Source organism: Pelecanus crispus, chromosome 10, assembly GCF_030463565.1.
Source record: "Pelecanus crispus isolate bPelCri1 chromosome 10, bPelCri1.pri, whole genome shotgun sequence".
NCBI lineage: Eukaryota > Metazoa > Chordata > Aves > Pelecaniformes > Pelecanidae > Pelecanus > Pelecanus crispus.
This window is the reverse complement of record NC_134652.1, coordinates 12,083,514-12,105,992: the sequence shown is the minus strand read 5'-3', so window position 1 is coordinate 12,105,992 and position 22,479 is coordinate 12,083,514. Positions and strand designations below refer to the sequence as shown.

At 42.1% G+C, this 22,479-nt stretch overlaps 2 protein-coding genes across 3 annotated transcripts; one reads left to right on the top strand and one right to left on the bottom strand.

Annotated features, from left to right (window-relative positions):
- Window positions 1–782: 782 nt before the first annotated feature.
- PDCD4 (programmed cell death 4) lies at window positions 783–16,197 on the top strand. Of its 2 annotated transcripts, none has more exons than XM_009483275.2 (12): window positions 783–1,248; window positions 2,422–2,517; window positions 5,877–6,176; window positions 6,748–6,842; window positions 8,602–8,715; window positions 8,968–9,189; window positions 9,461–9,558; window positions 11,034–11,148; window positions 11,974–12,081; window positions 12,898–13,008; window positions 14,012–14,151; window positions 15,468–16,197. In XM_009483275.2, the coding sequence occupies exons 2-12, from the start codon at window positions 2,478–2,480 to the stop codon at window positions 15,526–15,528; spliced, it is 1,404 nt and encodes a 467-aa protein (XP_009481550.1). In that variant the 5' UTR covers window positions 783–1,248; window positions 2,422–2,477; the 3' UTR covers window positions 15,529–16,197. The 2 variants fall into 2 exon arrangements, with proteins under 2 accessions (XP_009481550.1, XP_075573692.1); XM_075717577.1 differs by lacking the exon at window positions 783–1,248 and adding an exon at window positions 2,214–2,348.
- Window positions 16,198–16,845: 648 nt separating this feature from the next.
- Window positions 16,846–17,134, bottom strand: BBIP1 (BBSome interacting protein 1). Its single transcript, XM_075717906.1, has 2 exons — window positions 17,089–17,134; window positions 16,846–17,003 (listed from the first exon to the last, which is right to left on the bottom strand). Exons 1-2 carry the CDS (start codon window positions 17,132–17,134, stop codon window positions 16,846–16,848), a joined length of 204 nt encoding a protein of 67 aa, XP_075574021.1.
- Window positions 17,135–22,479: the final 5,345 nt, after the last annotated feature.

Here is a 22,479-nt window from a genome sequence, read left to right as displayed (position 1 = left end):
CGGGTCAACGGCGGCCGGGCCTGTGCCGCCCTGCGAGCGTGTGGCGGCGGGGCCCTGCCCCAGCCGTGCCCTGCCCCAGCCGTGCCCCCCGCCTCCGGCCCTCCGTCCCGCCTGCTCTTAAGGGCTGGAGTTGCTCCGCCATTGATTCCTTCCAGCGGCGCGGGTTTTGTAAGGGTACCTAAATCTTACCCGCTTATTGTTGCGTGTGGCTGCAGAACAACCGCCGGTGCCTGCGGGTCTCCAAAGCCTTGGTGATGAGGAGTGGTTGCTTGAAGTTAGGGAGAAGAGAAAAATCGTGGAAGTTCCTCGGGGGTGTTTTGCATAGACGTTAAGGTCTTGATAAGTTTTGGAAAGCTTGCTTCTGCAGTGTGTGGTGTTCCTAAACGTTGTTTTGTTGCTATTTACCTGCTGGGGTAGAATTGCCTATTTAGGTAAAGTACATGCAGCGCTGGTGAGTACAGAGAGCTGAACCTATTTTATTGGTGGTTTTCAGTGACTTAGGAAATACCCTCATCTGCAGAACTACTTTAAAAGTACTATTTGTATCGCTGATTAATCTTAAGATGTCTTGCAGCTTTCTTGTTTTGCAGATGCTTACATTTACTTCTGTCCATTTTGTTCCCCTGTTAGCTCTTTGAACATAAAATTTTGCGGTTATTTATTGTGATGTTTTTAATGCAGGTTTTCAAATTGTGTTTTGTAGTTAATTGGTAGTACTGTGTGGTATAAGTCTGCAAAATATGAAGTGATTTTTTTGATACAGTGATAAATGCCAGCATCCTGAAGTTCCAGCAGACCTGTTGGCTTGAGTTAATGAGAGGGTGCATTGCTAAATTGAGAGTATGCCTCCTGATCAGTATGACAACATGAATTGTAAGGCTGAGCTATTCCATCATCCTTGTTACAAACAAAGGAGGGTGCTGAATCTCAAAGACAGTGTATGAAAGTTGTGGTGTTATTTATTATGTGGCCATAGGTGGAGAATTTCAACTAGGGTCCTATATGGAAAAAGTATTCCTTCACTTGAAATGTAGGACTTGATTACAAATGATGAAAGTTATGATTGTTATTTAATACAGGTTTTGTCCTTTGTCTTCTTTTTCAAAAAGGTGAACAACTGATGGAACATTCCACTCCCAAAACTGTTCTTACAAGGTAGTTTGATCAGCTTAGGCTGAGATCCATACAAAAAAAAAATCAACCAACAGTGACTGGGAACACTTGAGAACTCCTGAATGATTGATTGAGGTAACTCAGAAAAAACGTTTCTCTAAAAAAATGGTGTGGGGCAGGGAGGACTGTTACACAAAGCTGTTAACTGTTTGGGTTGACATTAGGAAATGCAAGATCATGACAGCTTGATATTGTGCCCTAAACCAGAGTTTCTTTATTGCCAACGGTCTGTGATGAATCATTTGCAGTTAATACGTCTGTATTAGGCAAGTGGGCATAAGAGGGGAAAACAAGGAAAGAGAAGAAAAGGGGAAGGGAGTACTGTCGTTTGGTGTCACAATCTTGCCACTCAACGGTAAGCTGTTTTCAGGGCAGCAAAGGGTGAGAAAGGGGAAAAAAGAGCCACTGAATTCTTGTGGGGCAGAGATGAGTACCAGTAATATTCACAGGACTGAAGCGATTTGTGAAAATCTTGCAGGTGGAAAAGTATATGGGGAATTCTGGAGCCACTTAATTTTTTGTGTACATAAAGGAAAGGTGGATAATACCATCTCTTTCACAATGACATGGGGTGGTTTGTAGAGTAACAGCTGCTGGGAAGAAGGAGAAAAGAGAGAGTAACAGAAAAAGAGAACTGTTCAACTTTATCTCTTGCAGATTGAAGGGTGGTTGTAAGGAGTGTTTGAAAAGTGCAGAAGCACAGGTGTGAAAGCTTGACAGCTGTATGTACATGTACAGTAAAACATAAAGACTATGTCCTTGAGGGGAGGAACAAAAAACAGCTTGTCTTCTAAGGGCTGGTCTGAACTTGATAAATTAGTACCATTTTATCAGTATAGTTCACCTGAAGAACATTTCTCTTGTGGATGCAATTATGTTGATATTGTACGCTCATAAAGATAACCACTTTGCAGAGTAGGACATTCTAAGTTGATATAAGTGGCTTTTATCAACTAAAAATAGCTGCATATGGAGGGCTTTTACCCTTAAAATAACGGCTTTTATCCTGGTGCCTCCTTTATAAGCAACAGAACTGACAACTGCAAAGACATCAAGGCTTAGATGTGTTGAGGGTGCTGCTGCCTCATGTTACACTGTTTACCTTCTCAGGAACTTTTCAGTGGTTACTGATAGTTAATTATAACTTAAACCCCCCTATTTTTGTATTGTATTTTGTAAGTGAAACCTTTGCAGCTTTTTGCTTCTTTAAGATTTGGTCTTCCCCTAAGCTTCTCCCTTTCTGTTTAGGCCTTGGAGGGAAAACATTAAGACTTTACATTTCACAGTCACTTCTGTAAGCAACTATGGAAATAGAAAAGGAGCACGTTTATGTTAACCCAACAGGTAAGTAATATACTCAGTATTTTTTTTACTTAAAATTGCTTAGCTGACCTGAAGTGTTCTCTGTAGAAAAATTGTATTACCTGTTAATTTTCTAACAGTACTGTTTTAAAAAAAAAACTTTCATCAAAAATTTACTGAATAGTTCTTTCAAGTATATATCATAGTATCCTGCTTGATTACATTTATTTCAGGAGTTGTTAAAATCATTAAGTTAACATTTCTTTACCTTACTAAATAATAGTGACTCTGGACTCCTTATGTGACTTCCAGTAGTGCTGGTGTGAAGAAAAGAGTAAGTTCAAAAGTAAGATGTGCAGATGCATTTGAGAGGTACAAATTCTGGTTCTGTGGAGCTGTTTAGCTTAAAATTAGAGGACTAACAAATGATGGAAGGCTTGACTGGAAGTGGGCTGGCATGGGAAAACTTTACTGAATATGTGTTAGAGACTGCCCTGAAATTGACTGTTTTGTGCATATCACAGACATGTTTTATGATGCTCAGTCAAGTTAACACAGTTTTATGTTGTTTTCTGTGCCTTCCAAAGGCTGTGATGATCTGCACTGACCTTTTTATACCAAAGAGTTTTTGTAGGTTTTAAATGTTTTTCAGAAAAAAAATCGTATCTATGTTAAGATGGTATGTAATGCCATTGAAGTGGCAACATGCTCCATATGACCTCTTATTTTAAACTAAAACTAGTTTAATGTAGAAGGTGCATTGCTTCTCAGCATTTTAGAATTATATTTGGGTAATAGATGGGAAACTGCTAGGTATCTAAATTGACCTAATTGGTCAAATGAAATTTGTGTGTAGGTAAGTACTTTCTGAATGCTTGGCTAACTAAGGTAGTGCTGTAAAAGCACAGATTTTAAGTGTGCTTGCTAGGCTTAATAGCAGGGTAATAAGATCAATTTGGGTAACTTCTTAATCTATAGTAAGCACAGTCTTAAAGTTTATAGAACACTGTTACTGCTTATAGATGTGTATGTATATGTTATATGATGTAAAAATGAGAAGCTGAAAGGAAGTTCTGCATCATTTTATATGCACTTCTTATAAAACTATTTTATTTTAGAAAATTATGGAAAGCTAGTATATCTTTTTAACCCATTTTTTCAGCCTAACTAGGTGACTAATAGTGGAGGGCCAGTTAGTCACAGTGTTATGAAGAAAGATGTTGCAGCTGGAAGTGATAGTGTTATATAAAAAAATGGTTTAGTAATGCAGTGAGAAATACTAAGTCTTACGGGTTGGATGTTTCCTGTGGAGGATTTCCTTTAGTCTTGAACCTGAGATCAGGATTGTGTAAGGATGTTGGACTGTAGCCTGCCCTTTTAGCCTTAGTCATCGGATTCAGGACTGAGTTGCATTAATTGTTGGCCATTTTCTTTGGAAACAGCAAGAAGTGGTCATTGGAGAGTGTAGTTCCTGGACAGCCAGATTGCAGGTCTAACCTGGAGAAATTCATGGGAGAGTGGGCATGAAGAAGAATTTAAATTCAGTTGTCTGAGATGAGCTGGTTGTGCTGATGGGGTCTCCCTGGGGAATGAGAGGAAGGAAACCTGTTCTGTTTGGTTTTGCCTTTTTTCCCCCCTCTGCTAGCTTTATGCAAATCTCTCATTGTTTTATTAAAATCTTAGACAAACTGAGAAAGCTTGTTGTGGGAATCTTTTCCTGGACGTGATGCATGCTTTTCTTTTTTAGCTTGCTGCAAGCATAAAAAGAATGCTTTTGTGGGAGTAATGAGTGGAAAGATGAAGCTTAGACTGGAATGGCTGCATTATTGTTCAGCTATAGCATTCACATCTGCGAACACTAGTATCTAAATGTTATTTCTTTGATCGTGAAGGAGGCAGTTGCATCAAACTTTCTTCATTTTGTAGTGTAGTATCCTCTTTGATATGGGTAAATACTTTGACGTTGAAAGTGTTTTATTAGTGCACTTTGCTTTGAAAACAATTTTTCATGAACCTGTTTTGAATTGGAAAAAATACAGTTCTGAGAAGTATTGCCAAATGAATGTTGCTAGTTAGAATGTATTGGAATGGTGAAGTAATGCATTCAGCTAAGTTAAAATACAGATTTAAAATACTCTTCATATTCTGGGTTTATGGCAGTGAACTTCACTGTAAATCAGGCTTGACACAGCTGGAAAAGCAGCTGCTTCCGTGTGCCTCATCATTGCCCTTTCTAGGGTTCAGGCTATAGGGTGTATCTTTGAGACTACTGAATCCTCAAGAAGAGAAGGGCTGTGCAACAGAGGGCTGAGGCTCTTCCCTTTGGGGTTTTTTTTTTCCAATCTGCAAGGATTCCCAGGCTACTAACTGGAATGTAAAATAGGTCCCCAGATGCTTTTTTTTTTTATCTTGATAGGTTAAGAAGAGAAAGAAGAAATGATGAAGGCTTTTGCTCTTCATGCTCTCAATTCTGCTGAACCATACAGCTCAGGTGGAGGACATCCTGACTTTGTGCAATAAAGACTTTACATCCAAATTTTAAATGTGCATTAACTTCCCAAAAGAGTGAAATTCTCAGTGCTCAGACATTTACAGATCCTTAAGTTGTGAGAGGGTTTTTTGTTGGGTATAAAACAAAGCTAGTTACCTATTATATGTGATTGTGCTGCGGAATAAACCATGGCCATTTTAGAAACAGTCTTGAGAGAAGCCACAATGAGGGGCAATCCATAGAGAAGAAGAGAGATCACATTGTTTCAGAAGATCTCATTTATTCAATGAGTCTTCATTACTGAACTCAACAGGCTTTGTATTGAATGGCTTTTTTTTTTCCCCATAACTGTAAAAACAACCCATAATACTGTTTTTGTATTCTTGTAAGTCTAAATCATTGCTGGTGAGCTGTTTGAAGTTCCTTGAATGATGGGAATGTTGGTTGATGACTTAGGAAACTAATGTAACTTTGGTGACTAGTCTGTTAACATTAGTGAGTTCTTACAGAATTTACTGTATTGGCAGTTTTGTTTGTTTCTAAGTCAAGAGATGAGTGGGTGGAGTGAGACCTAGGCACTTAGATCTTACACACTGAGGACTTCTGATAGTTTGTTCAACAAGGGTGGGGTTTTCTGTGGTTTACCTGTTTATAAATGGTGTATTCATTTGCTTTCCAGTTCTTGACATATGCTCCGTTTAGATTGTGGATAGTTTGTGCAGGGGAATATGGAGCTTTTTATTACTGTGATGTGTAGACATTCTAAAGCCAACATCGTTTGCCTTAACACTGTTGGAATAAGAGCTCTGTTTAATGTTGCAATCCCTTTAAAATGCAACGTGTTTTGGTATTTTAACATGAAATTGTTTAAAACTATAATGGATACTTTTTGCTCTGTCTCCTTTTTAAGAACTTGCGAATCTAAGTGATGCTCCCTTTTCCGGTGATGAAGAAAATGGTGGGTCTGAGGAACAAAAGACTGAAATCAATGGAAATTGGATTCCTGCAACTTCAATTACTGAAGCCAAAATAAATGCTAAAGCAAAGAGACGGCTGAGGAAAAATTCTTCTAGAGATTCTGGGAGAGGAGACTCTGTTAGTGACAATGGAGAGACACTGAAGACTGGAGTTGTTGTACCGACGAGCCCAAAGGGGAAACTCCTGGACAGGCGGTCCCGGTCTGGAAAGGGAAGGGGTCTACCAAAGAAAGGTTGGTGTAGCTTAGTGAAGAGAGTAGAGTGATAAAGATTCTGTCCAAAACATGGTCTTTTTTTTTTTTTTTTTCCACTGGGAATCATTTTCATAAGGCACAGTCTCTCTGCAGGCATTTGGTTCTTTGTTAGATAGTAGGTGGCAATGGGAGCTACTAGGTGGCATTCTTATCAGAAAATTTTATATGTGTATCATCAGTTAATTTCTGTCTCTAAAGTAAGTACCTTTTCTTAGCAAATTTAATACACAAATTTGAACTGTTGGTGGTTCACAGGACCGATACTAATGCAAACTTAAAGCATGGTTATATTTGAAAGCACAGTTTCAACCTTCAGTAATTCTTGTGCTGTTTCATACTGCTTCTAGCATCTTACTGGAGAGTGATGAAAAGACCGTTTGCTAAAGTGGGAGCACGTCATACAAACACACCCTTTTCAGCATCCATTGTTAGAGTCAGGAGGTGGGCACAAGCAGTGGTACATCACTCTTAAGTGAAAGAATGTTGGGTTGAACTCAGAACTGTTCTTTGTAAACTGGTGGTCCTTGCTTACTGTCCCATATTTTGCTAGGTGGAGCAGGTGGTAAAGGAGTTTGGGGAACACCAGGTCAAGTGTATGATGTGGAAGAAGTAGATATCAAGGATCCTAATTATGATGATGACCAGGTAGGCAAACAATTTCTTTGCAGCATTGGTTTTTATTTCCTTTATTGATTTCAATTGCTGTGATGCTTATGTTAATGGCAGTTTGACCTTGTGAGTTATGTGAATGTCAGCCTGGCTGTACTAAATGCTTGTTTTTATGTTCAAGAATGGATTATTGGCTAGTTAAAGACAACTGGTGTAGAAGTGTCACAGTGTAACACTCACAAATCTTACCCCACGAGCTCTCTTTCTCTGCCTGGCTAGGCAGCACCCTTTTCCCAGGTGCATTCTTTCGCTGCTGGTTCTCATGGAGGTGAATGTTGCAATGCTGCTCTATATTGCAAACAGACACCATGTTAAAAATGCAACACAGACTTTCTCAAGTTGGGAGTTTAGTCTGGGACAGTATCCTTTAGGGATTTTTCTCTTCCCTGTATTCCCAACCCTCCCAATGTCTTGTATCTACTTGGTATACACAGTTCAAACTAGTGCAAAGTTGATAGCCTGGATATTTTGTTTGCATGTATTTATTTAGGATATGTTGCGGAAGATTGTACCTTACAGCCATATTATTGCGGGGGGGGGGGAAGTAAAGCTCATTGGGCAAAGGGTGCTTTATAACATTAAATCACTGAGGAAAGGAAACACAGATTACTAAAGTCTCTGAGATCAATACAATTGTGAGACCATAGGTAAATTCTGTATAACATAAGCAGAGCGATGGTGGTGTCCTTTGAGCAGAGGCTGTTTGTTGTAGCCATAGCGGCTGAGAGGATGGTATGTGGCAATATCAAAACCTTCTTCCAGTTTTCCTTTCTTCCAATTTTTTCCTTGTCATTTGACACTTTACATTAGCAGACACAGCTACTAAAGGTGAAGCTGATGAGTGCATAAAAGCAAGTTTAATGAAGAATGAATGTTCCATGGAACTTCTGTATGCTTGGCTTTTCTAAGGTTGCAAACCGAGACTGATGTGATAGAAGGATAGGCTTTTGGACTTCTGCTATGCTTCTTCATCATGGAAAGCTTCTTTCTAATAAGCATTGGTTGGAAAACTTCTTTGTTCAGATTTCTGTGGTCTGTGGTATTGCTCTGAATGTTACTTCCGTAGTCTGTGAGGAGTAGGGAGCTGAATTACAGTGGGGAGATCTGGTTGTGCTGGAACTCAGCAGGACGAGGTTATGCAGGACGCAGTTGCTATGTGACTCTTTTTTTTCCCCTTAGGGAATGTCTTTGCTGACAAATATTCTGAAAATGCCTTTTCTCTGATGTTGTACATGCTATCGCCTGTCTGGTCACACAGTCGCTAAGGAAGAGGGAGAACAGGCAGGCTGTCAGGGACTGGAGTGCCGCTCGCAGGGAAAGATGCTGAAAGTTAAATCTTGTGCTGTGGTACAGCTAACTGCTGGTCTGGGACAGGAGTTTCTGTCGCTCTCCCTTCAGTACACAGGCACTTGATCTCTGTGTTCATGTGGCGTCAGCAGAATCCTGGGAACAGAATTTGGAGTGTTTACCATCGTTTAACAGTAAATCCAGCCCTTCACTTAAATTCAGCGAACAGTAAATTCAAAATATAAGCAGCATGACATTTAGCCAGCATTGTCCACATGTTAATGGTAGAGACATCATCTGACCTGTTCTGGCAGAATACTGACTACCAAGACTAAAGCATTAAGGATTTAGAAGATATATATTTTGGTGCTATTAGCACTGCATAAGATGTAAGAAGAGACAGTATTGCTTACAAAAGGGTATATGCTTTTGTTGTATTTTGAAATAGGAGAACTGCATCTATGAAACAGTAGTTTTACCTCTGGATGAAAAAGCATTTGAAAAAACTTTAACACCAATCATACAGGAATATTTTGAACATGGAGATACTAACGAAGTTTCGGTATGTCGCATATCTTTTTACTTCTTTATTTTAGGGGGCAAACCTGTAGTATGCAAGTGAATAAATGAGTGTATAGAGGTGTTGGCAAGAAATGTGCAATAAGAATACCTAAGCAGTTATATTCATTACCTGAGCAGAAGCATATATGTAAATATATAAATACAAGCATATAAATATTTATGTATTTGTAATATATTTATATAGTAAGAATTATGAAATCTTAATCTGTTTTGTTTTTCAAATCTTATGTAGGAGATGCTGAAGGATTTAAACCTTGGTGAAATGAAATACAGTGTGCCAGTGCTGGCTGTTTCCTTGGCATTAGAAGGGAAGGCTAGTCACAGGGAAATGACATCTAAGCTTATCTCCGACCTTTGTGGGACAGTAGTAAGCAAAACGGATGTGGAAAAATCATTTGATAGACTGCTTAAAGAACTACCTGAACTGGTGTTGGATTCTCCTAGGGCACCACAGGTACATTTGTAAAGTTTTATGCTAGTAGTCAAAAGCTTTTTCTTTTAAATTGTGGCTAAAATTGATCAAGTAAACTGAAATAGACTCTGTATTTCAAAAAATATCTATGGATTGTCTTACTGTCTGTAATCCCCTACCAATTTCCCAGGCTGTGTTTTTACTTTGAGATGGCTCATTTAAATAAAATCTGGAAACCAAGCACGTTATAATTGTCTACTTAGAACTACTTTGAAATTCAACATTTAATTAAAGATGCTTCTGTTTGTTGCAGTTGGTAGGCCAGTTTATCGCTAGAGCTGTTGGAGATGGGATTCTAAGCAGTACCTACATAGATGGCTACAAAGGCACTGTGGATTGCGTCCAAGCTCGGTAACTTTCTGGCTTTTTGTATAGCTACAGTTTTCTATTCCAAATGCCAGAGATGATGACTGGGAATTTAGAAGTTCAGGATAAATCATGTGGTTCTCTATAACTTCTTATTTTTTTAATTTAAAATTATAAAAAACCCACAAAGTCTGCAATGACCACAACAAAATCCAGAATGACTCAGGTCAGAGCATAAATACTGAAAGTTCCTGAAAGATGTATTAATACATTTTGTTCAGTTTGTTGGGTTTGTTGTCCAGCTTATGTTTGAGGGTGAAAAAAAATGAGCTGAAACAAGAAGTGATTATAGGTTTTGTCTTTAGAAAAAGCTTTAATGTGATTAATGAGTAAATATAGCATCAGGACAGCTGCTGTAAATAGGTTGTGAAATACACAAGGGATTAACTGTTTTGCCTTATAAAGGTTTGAAGCTCGTGCAGTGCTTTCCCAGACTCTCTCTGTAATGCTTTATTCATCAAGAAGTATAATTGTTTTCCACGTCAGGGTGAGAAGTTTGAAGGAGCAATCTGACAAAGAGGGACATTTTAAAAACTAGTCATGATTTATTATTTTTCCCCTCTAAGTGTATGTTTCAGGCTTGATGTGGAGGTGCTGAACTCCTGGAGCTTCTAAAAGTTCCATTTGTAATGATTATAGTTGGGTACTTTTAGAAGGAAGGCAAATGCTTAGCTGCCTAAATTGAGGGTTCGAACTGTGAAAATTGTGTCAGTTATACAGATGTGTCTGTGATTTGAAGGGTTGTAGCAGCCTGCATACTGCACATCTGGGATGCTTTGCTCCCTTTGCTATTTCTTGGCCAGTCTTTTCTGCTCGTTAAGTCTTGGTGAATAGTTACTGTTACTGGCTAGCACCCAGTATGAGGATTGGGATAACTGTTCCTTCTTTAGCTGGATGGTGCTTCACTGGATCAGAGACTTCTTTTTTTCACCTTACTTCCTTTTTCATTCTTTTCTCAGTGAACCAGCAAGCTTCCCTAGCTCATGCCATCTTTTTGCAACTATATATGCCTTCTGAAGCGCTGTTATGGCTTAAATTCTCAAGGTTTCATAATTCTTTAGACCCAAACAGAAAATAGTGGTTTAGTAGAAAAGCTGTTCTTCAGCGTGGAAAAGCCTCTATTGTTTAATATACATATGCCAAGCTGCATTCTTGGAGGAGCCCGGATACAATTCATCTCTGCATAAGAAAATACTAAGTTCTTTCTTGTGAGGATGTTTCAGGTTCTGCATTGATGATTCAGATCTGCTACTATCACAGGATTGTTACCTGTCCTAAGCATGGTATAACCAAAAGTGTAAAGGTGGCAGAACGAGAAGGTGGGGAAGCTTGCTGGCTTCTTGATCTGGATGTTTCCATGGAGTTGCTAACCCTGGCCTTTTCCCAGCGATCTGGTTGCTTTACCCGAAGAGGAATGAAGTTCTGTAATAACTTTTTAAAACACTAACTTGGCTTTCTAGAGCTGCGCTGGACCGAGCTACTGTGTTGCTGAGTATGACAAAGGGTGGAAAGCGTATAGACAACGTGTGGGGGTCAGGAGGTGGCCAGCAGTCTGTGAAACACCTTGTTAAAGAGGTAACTGACTTCTACGGAACTCTTCTCTCTAGAGTTTACTGTTTGTCTAAGCTTATCTATTTTGGGATGGAGTGCAGAGATACATATATCCTGTAGCAAAATGATGTCTTGAGTGTTGGGTTTGGGGCTTTTTTTATAATTGTACAAAGTAGCTTTTAAAAACTGACATAGATAACTTTGTTGATTCTGTAATATTTGTCAGTGGTGGGAACATGCTAGTACAATACTCTGTATTGCAAGTATACATTTATTTTTGCTTTAAGCAAAATTTTTAAGCACTTAGCTTTTTAAGAGCTTATGATGTAAAATGGTGAAGTAATTAGAAGAGCCAAGATGAAACTGGCTAAACTAGATAAACTATTAATATTTCTTTGGCATCACTGATGAAAAACATAGTAATAACTGAAAAAAAGAGAGGGGAAGAAACAGGAATGTTTAGAGATCCATGCTGTGAAGTAGGCAGGTTTAAAGAAAAAGGTCATGTTATAATTTCTAGGTTGTGAGTGCAACAGATGATAGGAGTAGTTCAGGGGAGAAGATAAACTTAATCATACCCATAGTAGCCTTTTATGGTGATATGCATCTTAGCAATTTTGGTTTTGGTGCTTGTGTGTCTGTATTAACACTATGGATAGGTATTTGGCTTACACTGTGTTTCAGGTTGCTGCTAATGTCTCAATTTAATTGAATTTATAAAAACACTAGCAGCAAGTTTCAGGAACTAACTTGCTGCTGGGTTGATCACAGATTATCGAAACAGTTGACAGCTTTTCAATTTTGTATCTGATTAGTGTTGGGCTTTTTGTTTGTTTTCAAATTCAATAGATTGATATGTTGCTGAAAGAGTATTTGCTTTCCGGAGATGTACTGGAAGCTGAACGTTGCCTTCAGGAACTGGAAGTACCCCATTTTCACCATGAACTTGTATATGAAGTAAGGAGAAATCAGAGTCCCTTTAATAATTGGCAGTAATGCCAACAGGTTTGGTTTTGTTTTGATGTGGGCATGCAAATAATGTAACTGGAATCTGAAGCTCAGGTTGTGAGTTCTGATGTTATTTGAATAATTGAGTTATAGAGCTTCCTTTTCAGGGTGGAATTGTTCCATCTAGCACATTTGTAAAAGCTCTGAGATATTTCAGAACCAGGCTACATGAGAGAAAGATCATCTTTGCTGTATCTGGGAGACTGTTCCCATTTGTACGCTTTTATCTGCCAAATTGGGAAATGGTTGTTTACCAATAAAGCTGAACACCCACAATCTACAAAATTTTCTTTTCAGTAAATTGACTCGTTTTAGAAAATTTCATGATAGAAAAACAGAATCCTTTTAGTTGATGGGGGGTTGTGGAGCTTTGTAGATTTGAAACTTCTAAGTTATTCTAAAATCACAGCTACGAAATAATCATAGAATCAATTTCATAAAATTAATTGCTTGCCATCTGTACTGCTGCAACCATATGGATATAGCCATGTATCTCTCAAACCGCAGCCAGAAAGGCAATGCTTTTCACTCTTGTCTAGTCCCTTATGGTTTTTCATACTTTTACCTTTACCCAAATAACTCTTCATCAATTTTTCTTTTCAAATAATAATATACTGAAATTTGAGTGCATGTAACAAATGGACTTGTCTCCCCAGAAAATGTGTAATGCTGCCTTCAGTCCTTTCAGCACCTCGTATGCTTACACAACGTGTACTTGAACCACTATTTTCTGTTTAGTTAAAATGCTTGCATGATTTGTTTTAGGCCATTGTGATGGTTTTGGAGTCAACTGGAGAAAAGACCTTTAAAATGATACTGGATTTGTTGAAATCTCTCTGGAGGTCTTCTGTCATTACTGTGGACCAAATGAAAAGAGTAAGTGTGGCATTTAGAGAATTTTGGGTAAGGTCTTCCAAAATTTGTATAGTTTCTACCTTCTTTTAAGTACTATTTGTAGTCTGTTGCTGACTGCTACTTTTTTAATTCTCCGCGGTCGTTTGGTATTCCATACAAATAATCTGTCACTGATGTATGTACAATACTTGTCACGTACTGGAAGAAGTACAAATGAATTCTGAGTAGTAGTTCTCTGTGGAACTGCGAGGTACAGAATATTTGAATCTTCAAAGATTTCCAACTGCTTTTATGCAATTAAATGGTTCAAACTAACCATTTAAAATGCTGCAATATAGCTTCAGTTTTCTTAAATATAATTTTTCTTTTTATCTAGTAGTTCTTCATAATTGAAGTAGTATAATAAGGACCCACTTAACTACCAATGTCAGTTGGAACAGTATGTAGAAGCTAGTATTTTACACAGTTGGAATCATCCATGGCTTTGCTTCTAGGTATGAACATAGGACAGCTGTTCTGTCCCAGGGCGAGCTAGGTACCACGCAAAGACTAGTGTCAAAAATTTACCCAGCCATACTGCTGGCGGGAAGCGATGAAGTCATCTCTGGTTGTCACCAGTGTTTCCCTTACTGCATGAACTGTTGTGGTGGAGATTTGTGGCCACGTTTTGTGCATTTACATGGAAGAATAATTAACTTTTCTTCCTTGTGTTACTACCCATGTAATAGCAGCCAGACTAACGTGCACATTCAGTACTGTCTGGATTTCTGGCTTCTAAAGAAGTTAAAAATTCAGCTGGTGTTTCTATGTAGATAGGTAGTTGTGTAATACCATGGTATTGCCTGGTATTATACCTTGCTTTTCAACCAACTTGCAGCTCTCTGCTTTAGGTTTGTTGAAACTGTCCATAGCATACATGAAACTGTATTGAAAAATAAATCCTCTGAGTGCAAAAGGGTATTTAAAAAAATTGTAATAAAACCATAGAATAACCAGATCATTATTTGAATTCTTAACATTGCAGGGCTATGAACGAGTTTACTGTGAAATCCCAGATATTAACCTGGATGTGCCACACTCCTATTCTGTGCTTGAGCGGTTTGTAGAGGAATGCTTTCAGGCTGGAATAATCTCCAAACCACTGAGAGACCTCTGTCCTTCAAGGTACTTCTTTTATTGTAGCTAGGTGAAGGCACTGCTTTTTGTCCCCACTGTAGGTTAATGGAAAGCAGGATCTTATGACCAAAGTATTACAGACTGGAACTGCAAACTATGGGGCGTGGGGAAACGGAGGGTTGGACTAATAAAAAGTTTCTTCAGAAGCTGCACTGATGCGAAACCTGTTATGTGGAGGCTGGGATAAATACTTGGGGAAAGTAAGCCTCCGGTGGGTCCCAGACAGCACGCCTGCATGCTCTCCAGAGGACGAAGGCCTGCCTCTCCTCTGTTTTGCCAGCTCACTTGTTAGAGATCAGTGCAGTACTGAGATGGAAGAGTCTGGTGTCAAAATAACCCATGTAGGTGACAGCGGAAAACTGTCAACTACAGTGGGGGGAAAAAAAGAAAAATATTTGCTTAAAAAATACAGTTGCTTGAAAAATAGTTTAAACATACCAAATGGCATGAGTAGAGTTCTAAGACAAGACAACCAATTTTAATGTTTATGTCAAAAGGAATAGGGCACTTATGTGGAATAAGCTCTACACACCTGATCCCTTTGTATCTGTCATGTGGTTTGTATAGTGCTTTTTGTTTGTTATTGTTTACTTATTCATAGCATAAATAATGCTGTACGAACTGTAGCTAATCAGTATTTTTTTAAGTATGTTACAACTATTACTTGCAATGTTATGCATCAAGAAGACAGATCTTTCCCAGTTTGCGTGTTTTGTTAGGCTTCTTAAACCATCTTGACAGTTTGTGATAAACTCAGATTTTGAAATGTTAGTGTCTTTATCAAAACCAGCTTCCATCTGTGGAATTTAGACTTAAAATTGAGTTTATGTGTATCTCGGTATCGAATGTTTTGCAGGTTTGGGGTGTGGGAGGGTTGAAAGTCATCACTGCAACAAAAGCTTGATTATACTTCAGTTACCTTTAATGCATTGAGAGGCATTTTTGGCTCACGTTACTTCAGTTTTGAGTAGAAAACCACCATTTCTAGGCATTCAGATTAGAACCTTTTGTATGTGTGAACATTAAAAGGTGAGCAAAGTAGAAAGCACATTAAAAGGTGAGCAAAGTAGAAAGCACTTGACAACACAGATTTTGAAGAGCTTCTTGCAAATAAACCTAGATGTAAGATTCAGATGGATTTTAAGCAATTTATCAGCGATCAAGAATGTCAGCTGATCTTGCTGAACTTGCACACTTTATATTTGACTCCCAAGATCAAGAGAAGATTCTTCTCAGTGATAGGTAAGAAAAAACAAGTGATGCTACTTTGAATTACTGAAAAGATACTTTCTACTTTCTTACAGGGGCAGAAAGCGTTTTGTGAGTGAAGGAGATGGAGGTCGTCTTAAGCTAGAAAGCTACTGAATGTGAGAACCAACTTCTGAAGCCTTAAAAGTTTAAAGGGAAAATAGATATCTATATATATACAAACACGCATGCTTTTTTGGTGTGTGTATGTATATATGTATACACATATATAATATACCAAATTTTAAGAGTTGCTTAGCACAGTTCATATTTTTTTAAAAGCATATGTTTTGGGTACAAAGTGGTTTTTTTTAAATAGTTTTATAAATTTCAGAAAGCAAACTTCTTTGGGCATATAGTAGAACAACTGGCCACTCTGCTGTGGTGGTGCCTTCAAATAAGCTATCTTTTTAAGTGCCATATGTTTATGACCTAATCATTCCGTGTCTGCATCAATGCCTGACTGCCACTCTTTCTTTCAAAGACAGTGTTGTCATCATAAAAATCACTGGTTTATGCAAAGCTTTATAGAAGGGTCAAGTTAAGCTGCTGTGATCCCGTTTCCATTGCTGCTGAAGAAATAGTGTGCTTTGGGAGGAAAAATTGCTGTTTCTTTGTTTTAAAGAGCCCAAGAAAATGGAGTTGGGTCATAAAATTAATTCATCTGCTCCAGGGGAGAACACTGGTTGGTTTTAGCCCCTATGTACCAAACTCGTCTTTTTTTTTTTTTTCTATGTAACTGGAAAAGTGAAAAGTTCTGGTAAAACATATTAAAAATATTTTTTTGCGAAGCTCTGCTTTCTGCCTTTTTTTTAAAAAAAAAAAAAAAAAACACCCAAATTTAACCGTGTTCAAATCTCTGAAGTGTGTGCAATTAAGCTGTTCATCTAATGCTGCCCTTTACAATATGCATAACAGCACTGACTAATTAAACTCACGGTAAATATTTACCAAATGTCTTTTTGAAGAAAGTGACTTGTGTAGGAGCATCCACGTTTGAACGTGTCTATACAGTGCAGCTTGGCCAAGCCCTTTCTCAAGAACAAGACGGATCTAGGGAAGACTCTGGTATAGCAACAGCGGAGTCCCTCCTGCTCCCTTAACTGTTTCAGTTTTGTGTCACGATGTCGGGTGTGCAGGAACAGCCCTTACACCGAGCCCCGCAAGCCGCCGTCGGACCCCGGCCCGAGGGCAGCGCCTACCGGGGATGCGTGACCTGCCCCGGTAACCTGCTCGGGGCTGGGCAAGCCTCGCCACATGCTGCAAGCGTCGCCTGGAGAGCGACAAGCGGCGCTTTCACAGAAAAACGCCAGGAGAGGAGCCTCCCGCCTCGCCCGCGCCCCAGTCCAGCAGCACCTCCTGCGTCCCCGGCCAGCCTTTAATCCGCGCTACAGCCGCCACAACGCGGTACCTCCGAGCGGCCCCTCCTCGGGGCTAGGCCCGGGGCGGCGGCGGCGGACCCTCGGGCGGCCGCGCCGCCTCCAGCGCCGCCCGCTGCAGCTTCTCCAGCTTCTCCAGAGACACCGACTTGAGGGGCAGCACCTTGGGCTTGCACAGCACCATGGCGGGCGCGTCCTCCACCGACAGCTGCCCTGCAAGGGGAGAGGAGCGCCGTGCGTGAGCGCCGGGGCTGGGACCGCGCCGGGCCGGCTGCCGGGGCGCGCCCGCCGCCCGTACCTTGCTTGGGCAGCACCTCCCGGAACGCGGCCTTCCCCTCCGGCATGGCGGCTCCCGCTCGGCGGCGCGCAGGCGCGGTGCCGCGGCACCGCCCGCACGGGCGGGAGGGGCGGGGGGCGGGCGCGCCCTCCGCCAAGGGAACTGCAGTTCCCTGCCTGCGCTGCGCCCGCGCTCCCGCCGCTGCGGCGGCTGCGGCCCCCGGTGCGTGCTGGGAATTGTAGTCCGGGGGTGGGGGCTGGCGCGGGCGGCGGTGGGATCGCGCTGCTGTGCGTGGCGCGGAGCACGCCGGGAGCTGCAGTCGCGGTGTTGGGGCGGGGGCGGCTGCCCCGGGGCTGCCCCGGCAGCGGGGCCGGGCTGCCGGCTCCCCGCCAGCCGCTGCGGGGACGGGGCGGGGCGGGCGGCGTCCTGCGTGGGCGGCGGGCAGCAGGACGCGGAGCTGGGCTGCCCGGGGCCGGGGGCTCGGTGGGGCGGCCGCGGCCTGCCTCGCTCCGGTGGGAGCGCGCAGAGCCGAGCCGAGCCAGGCCGGGCCCGGTTCCCTGCGGCCGGGCCCAGCCTGCCGCCGCGCCGGGGCTCTTCGGTGGGACGGCGCCTGAAACCTGCGTGGGCCTGCCCGGCCCCGCGGCGTGCCGCTGCCCTCCCTCCCGCGCCGGCGGCCGGGCTGCGCCTCGCCACGAAACTCGGGCTTTTGGGTTTTTTGTTTTGGTTTGGTTTGGTTTTTTTAAGTACACCCCCCCTCCCCTCCCAGCAGACGCCGTCCAACAGACTGGCTTGGCCAGGGCCTACCCGTTGCCATTTTCGTTTTCGGGCAGCGCCTCGGGGTTCGCGGTGTGAATCACGCTACTGTTTAAATGTAAACAGCCGTAAAAGCCGGCGTCTTCCTAAACGCTGCGGACGTAAATGTAGCCAAAGCTGGTCAGCCCGCGGCCCTGAGCCCCCCGGCAGCCCCCCAGGTTGGCGCTGCGCAGGAGCCTGCGGCGCTGGGGGCCGCTCCCCTCAGAGACCCCCGGGCGGGGGAGAAGGGCTCACCCCGCTGTCCCTGTGGCTGCGCCCGCCCCAACTCCGGCCTGTGCTGCGATTTTAGATTTGGCTAATGAGCTTGCCTGTATTGTCCGCCTCGGCCTTTCCTTGGGGATTGACTGCTACGGCTCATAATCCCGCTAACCCAGCCTCGGCAGGCAGTGACAATTCCTTTAGTTGTTCTGAGATTGAGAGCGAGCTTCTTACAACCGCATAGGGACTGGCCGTGAATGAATAAAATGAGGGAGAAAGTTATTTTTGCTCATCGTTCTTTTCCATTCTGCCTTGATGGATGGCCGCGTGCTTCCCTCTGCTAGCGCAGGCACCGCGCCGTGGACCTGTCAGCTGCGGGATCCAAGGCTTAAGTTTGCTGGGAGACCGGAGATAAAACTTTTAACTTCCAGTAAGCGGCACCTCTCTGATAGTTATATAAAGCCTCTGTCTGCATTGTTCCAGAACTATTTCCTTTTTCCTCTAAGGCAACCTGCAGTAGGAAACCAATGGTCCCCCAGGTAGCCCGCTTCCACCTCACTTGAAGTCTCGCCTGCTCGTTGGGTTGGAGGCCGGCGGAGAACCTGCAGCGGGTGAGCGCGGGTCTCCTGCTTCCTGCCTTTTGTGGAGTTGGCCAAAGATAACACTTCTGGTTTGGTCCGGGGCAGCGCAGAAGTGGGCCCGTTTCTGCTGTGATTCACATATTCCGCTTTCGGGTCAGAAGGTTGGCATTGATGAGGCTATAAAGTGGACGTGCTTGCTTGGGACATCCTTCTCTATCCTTTGAAGTGCACAGAAGCGTTCCCACTGATTTCAATGGGAAAAGCTGCCTCTTTGTCTGGTGTGCTAGTCCGTGTGCCAATTAGTATTTTGTAGTGATTGGAAGGGAAAAGGACTAGGAACTGATTTATGAAGGCTGTGGATGTTTGTAGACCAGGGCATTTTAGACAGTACGTGCAATTTGCAGACCAGTAATTTGATGGTTGGTTGGTTGCTTGCTTGTTTGTTTGTTTAAAAAAAAAAACCAACCCAAACTGATCCAGGTAGCATCTTAGCTATGGCTAAAATTGAGTGTAAAAGACAGCCAGTTATGACTGACAGTCTTACACCATGAAACCAACAGTTATTCCCATGGTAACGAGTATGGCCTGCAGAGCAACAGCAGATGAACTGAAAGCAAGACACTGAAATCAAATTGCAGGCTAGGTTTTTTGACGGTGTCCTTCACAGTGCCAATGACCACCTGGAGTCCAGCATTATGTGAGGACTGGCATTTATAGCAGCCAGAGCCCATCTCGGTGATGTAGGGAATCACCTTCCAAACGCAGTTTTCCTGCCAACGCGTTTTGTTTGCTTGGTGATAAGAAACAATGGTCAACTCCATTTGTTACTTGAGCATTTTAGTGATTGAGAAGTGGAATCTGGCATTGTGTGCTAAATCCATTTTCTTAGCGAGTCAAATGCCAACTTGGCAGCCTATCTAGAAAGCTGATAGCAGTGGGACAGGCATGATTGTGGAGATTGTTTTCAACAGTTATTAGTAAGTCTGCTTTCAAGACACCTCTTCCCATTGGGAAAAAACACCAGTTACCACCTTCAGGACTGGAAGGACTGGATGAGAGAGAGGCGAGAGGCGTGGGCATTGTCTGCAGCTTAATATCCTACTTTTCAAAGTGCCTTAAAAACAGGAATGGGTTTAGCTTTGAGTAAGGCTGGTATTTATTCGCTAGAGTGATGTTAGCCATAGTTGAGAGGAGGGGAAGGTGTGGCACAGAGGACCTAATCCCCCTTGTTTTGTTGGAAGAGGAACAAGAGAAGATGTGACTTTTCCAATTACAGATGAGGGACCCAATCTTTTCTTCTGCTAAAGAAAGTGTAGTTATACCCTGTTTTTTTGCTATTTTCTGCCTTTGGGGTCGACAGGTGCTCTAACATATCCTCATTTCTCTCATGGGCCTTTCCATTTGCCAGAAACAGCTAAAAAGCTGAAATACTTTGCCAAAACCCTTCGATTTGGGAAAAGCACCACGCGCTTGCAGCAGGACCGTGCTGAGTCAGTGCGTTGTCTTGGTGCCACCCCAGGTGGCTGGAGAAGTCAGAACAAAGCTGTCCTCACACGCGGTGTCGTGATGCCTGGGTCTCGAGTTATGCCCCCATGGCATGTAGCTTCCAAAAGTCCTGAAACTTGACCTTTGGATGAAACCCAATGTTATTTGACAAAGCGTGAGGCTGGTGTCCACAGAGAGGACAGTGTGCTCTAGGTTGCATATCCTTATTTTCCTGATGTCACAAACAAGTTATTCTTGTACACTGCAGAAAGCCTCACAACCACAAAACCAGCAATAATTTTATAAATGATAAGCTTGTTTTCCTCCTCTTCCCAGATACTCCGAGTGCAGCAGACAGCAGAGATGTGCATTGCTGGAATCCAGAGAGTTTCGTAATGTGGCAGCCGCTTGCTGAAAGCCCTGCAGATACAAAACAACACTTATTTTAAGTCTTGAGAAACTTCTCCTACTAAGTAGAAGCAAAAAGCATTTAGGTGAAGCAATTTTGCCAGTCCCATTTGTTTATGAGGCTTGTTTTTTGTCTTTATATATTTTAAATGCTTTTTATTTTCATTCTGCTTTTTGAGCCTTTCAAGTTCATGTTTTCCATGTTTTCCATATGACAAGAAAGTCTGGAATCAAGTCCTTACTTTAAAAACAAAAATCTGGTTGAGAGTCCCATATAATCATGTAGCTTCAGACATGGGGTGTTTAAAAATAAAGCCACTTTCATGAGAATTACCCATCTTGAAGGTGATTTTCTGTTCTGAGTTTAAGTAAATACTTTGTTGACAGTTTAAGAAGCTTTTAACAACACCTGATCTGTGTTTGCTTTCCAAGCAGATCTCGCGCTCTTTTCTTCTTTTCTAAAAATCTAGAGCTTGTTTCACCTCTGTATGTGCTGACAAGGTCAGAGATGTTGTGTACCAGCATGACTCTGACGTGTGTTGAATAATGCAGACCAACGCTTTCAAAATTACACGTGCAGATTTCATGCAATTGTCCCCTTAAAGCTGCTGGGTGGTACCATGGGATACAGAACCCATCTTCTTCAGAGACAGGAGGAGGAAGGTGGTTTGGGTTTACTGGGTGGGGTAAGGCGGGGAACAGAAAGCCTCGTGTGACTCCCTGAGGCAATCACAAATGCTTTCAGAACCTGAAGCTTGATAGCTTGATGTTTAACCCAGTCCATGTTTTTGGAAGGGACTTGACAGATGAGTGATTTCTTTTAGTTGAGCTTTCTGAATATACTTATTTTAAATCTGTTGTTGTTTGATGCAGTGGTATCCTCAAGCTGTACGCACAAGGCAAGAAGGAGAAGTCCTTATTCAGTGTGAATGTCTTTGCTACGTACGTAAAAGTGCCTGGAAATGTATTATCCGAGGGATGCAGAAACAGCTTTTGGATGGGCAGCTCTTCCTGCTCTGTCTCTAGCAGTGATGTCTGGTAAATGCAGAGACCTGATTGCCTGTTTTATTGCTATGTGTAAGTCCCGTTCTTGGCTCCCAAGCTAGATGCTCTAAACTGGCATTTCTAGGAGGTTACTGCTCTACTTGTGTGGTTTGAATCGCTTAAGTCTTTGGCCTTGTGCCTTAAAGTGCCAGCAGAGGCATGCTGTAATTGCCCGTAAATGCACCGTCTGTCATATTATTGTTTAATTATTCCAGCTTCTCACCGCCATGCACTGCTCAGTGTCTCTCTTGCTATCTTTATTTAATTGAGTGAAAAAAATCTGAGACTCGTGCTTCACTTACGTCACTTTGTATTTACGCAGCATCGCTGAATCCTACTATGAAGTCCCAGCTTTTTGTATGCAGAAGTCAGTCTTCTATGCAGAAAAAATAATGTCAATATCTAAAGCATATGTTAGAAAGAGAATCAATATTTTAACACATGGTAAAGTCAGGCCATAAATCTCTTAACACAGTCAAATGATTGTATTATTATCCCTTGAAACACCCCTCCTCCTCCTGAGAAACAAGAGGGGGAAAGAAAACTCTTGAATAACCAAGCCCTTGTCCTCACAATGCAGGACTGTTCTTAGCCTGTCGCTCTGTCTGTGTCACTTCTTTCTTTTCTGTCTACTAACTCTCTCAAATGCCTGCCTCTTCAAGATCCATCTTTCCCTAGCCCATCCCTGTTCATCTGTTTCAGAGTATTACCGGGATGTCGGCTCTTTCCTGAGATCAGCTTGTGATGACCAGTTCCACTGCCTACTTGTTACCATTTCAAACATCTCTACGCTTCCTCCCAGCCTTGCAACCAACCCCTTATTAATGTGTGTCGAAAAAATCATCTATCAGAGCTCTCTCCAATGCTCTCCTTGTCCGTATGG

Excerpts from the sequence above, each read along its gene's own strand:
- PDCD4 (XM_009483275.2), top strand. The coding sequence starts at position 2,478 with ATGGAAATAGAAAAGGAGCACGTTTATGTTAACCCAACAG. Across the intron at positions 9,559-11,033 it reads GTGGATTGCGTCCAAGCTCG|AGCTGCGCTGGACCGAGCTA; the intron begins GTAACTTTCTGG and ends TTGGCTTTCTAG. Across the intron at positions 12,082-12,897 it reads ACCATGAACTTGTATATGAA|GCCATTGTGATGGTTTTGGA; the intron begins GTAAGGAGAAAT and ends GATTTGTTTTAG.
- BBIP1 (XM_075717906.1), bottom strand. The coding sequence starts at position 17,134 with ATGCCGGAGGGGAAGGCCGCGTTCCGGGAGGTGCTGCCCAAGCAAG. Across the intron at positions 17,004-17,088 it reads GGAGGTGCTGCCCAAGCAAG|GGCAGCTGTCGGTGGAGGAC; the intron begins GTACGGGCGGCG and ends CTCCCCTTGCAG.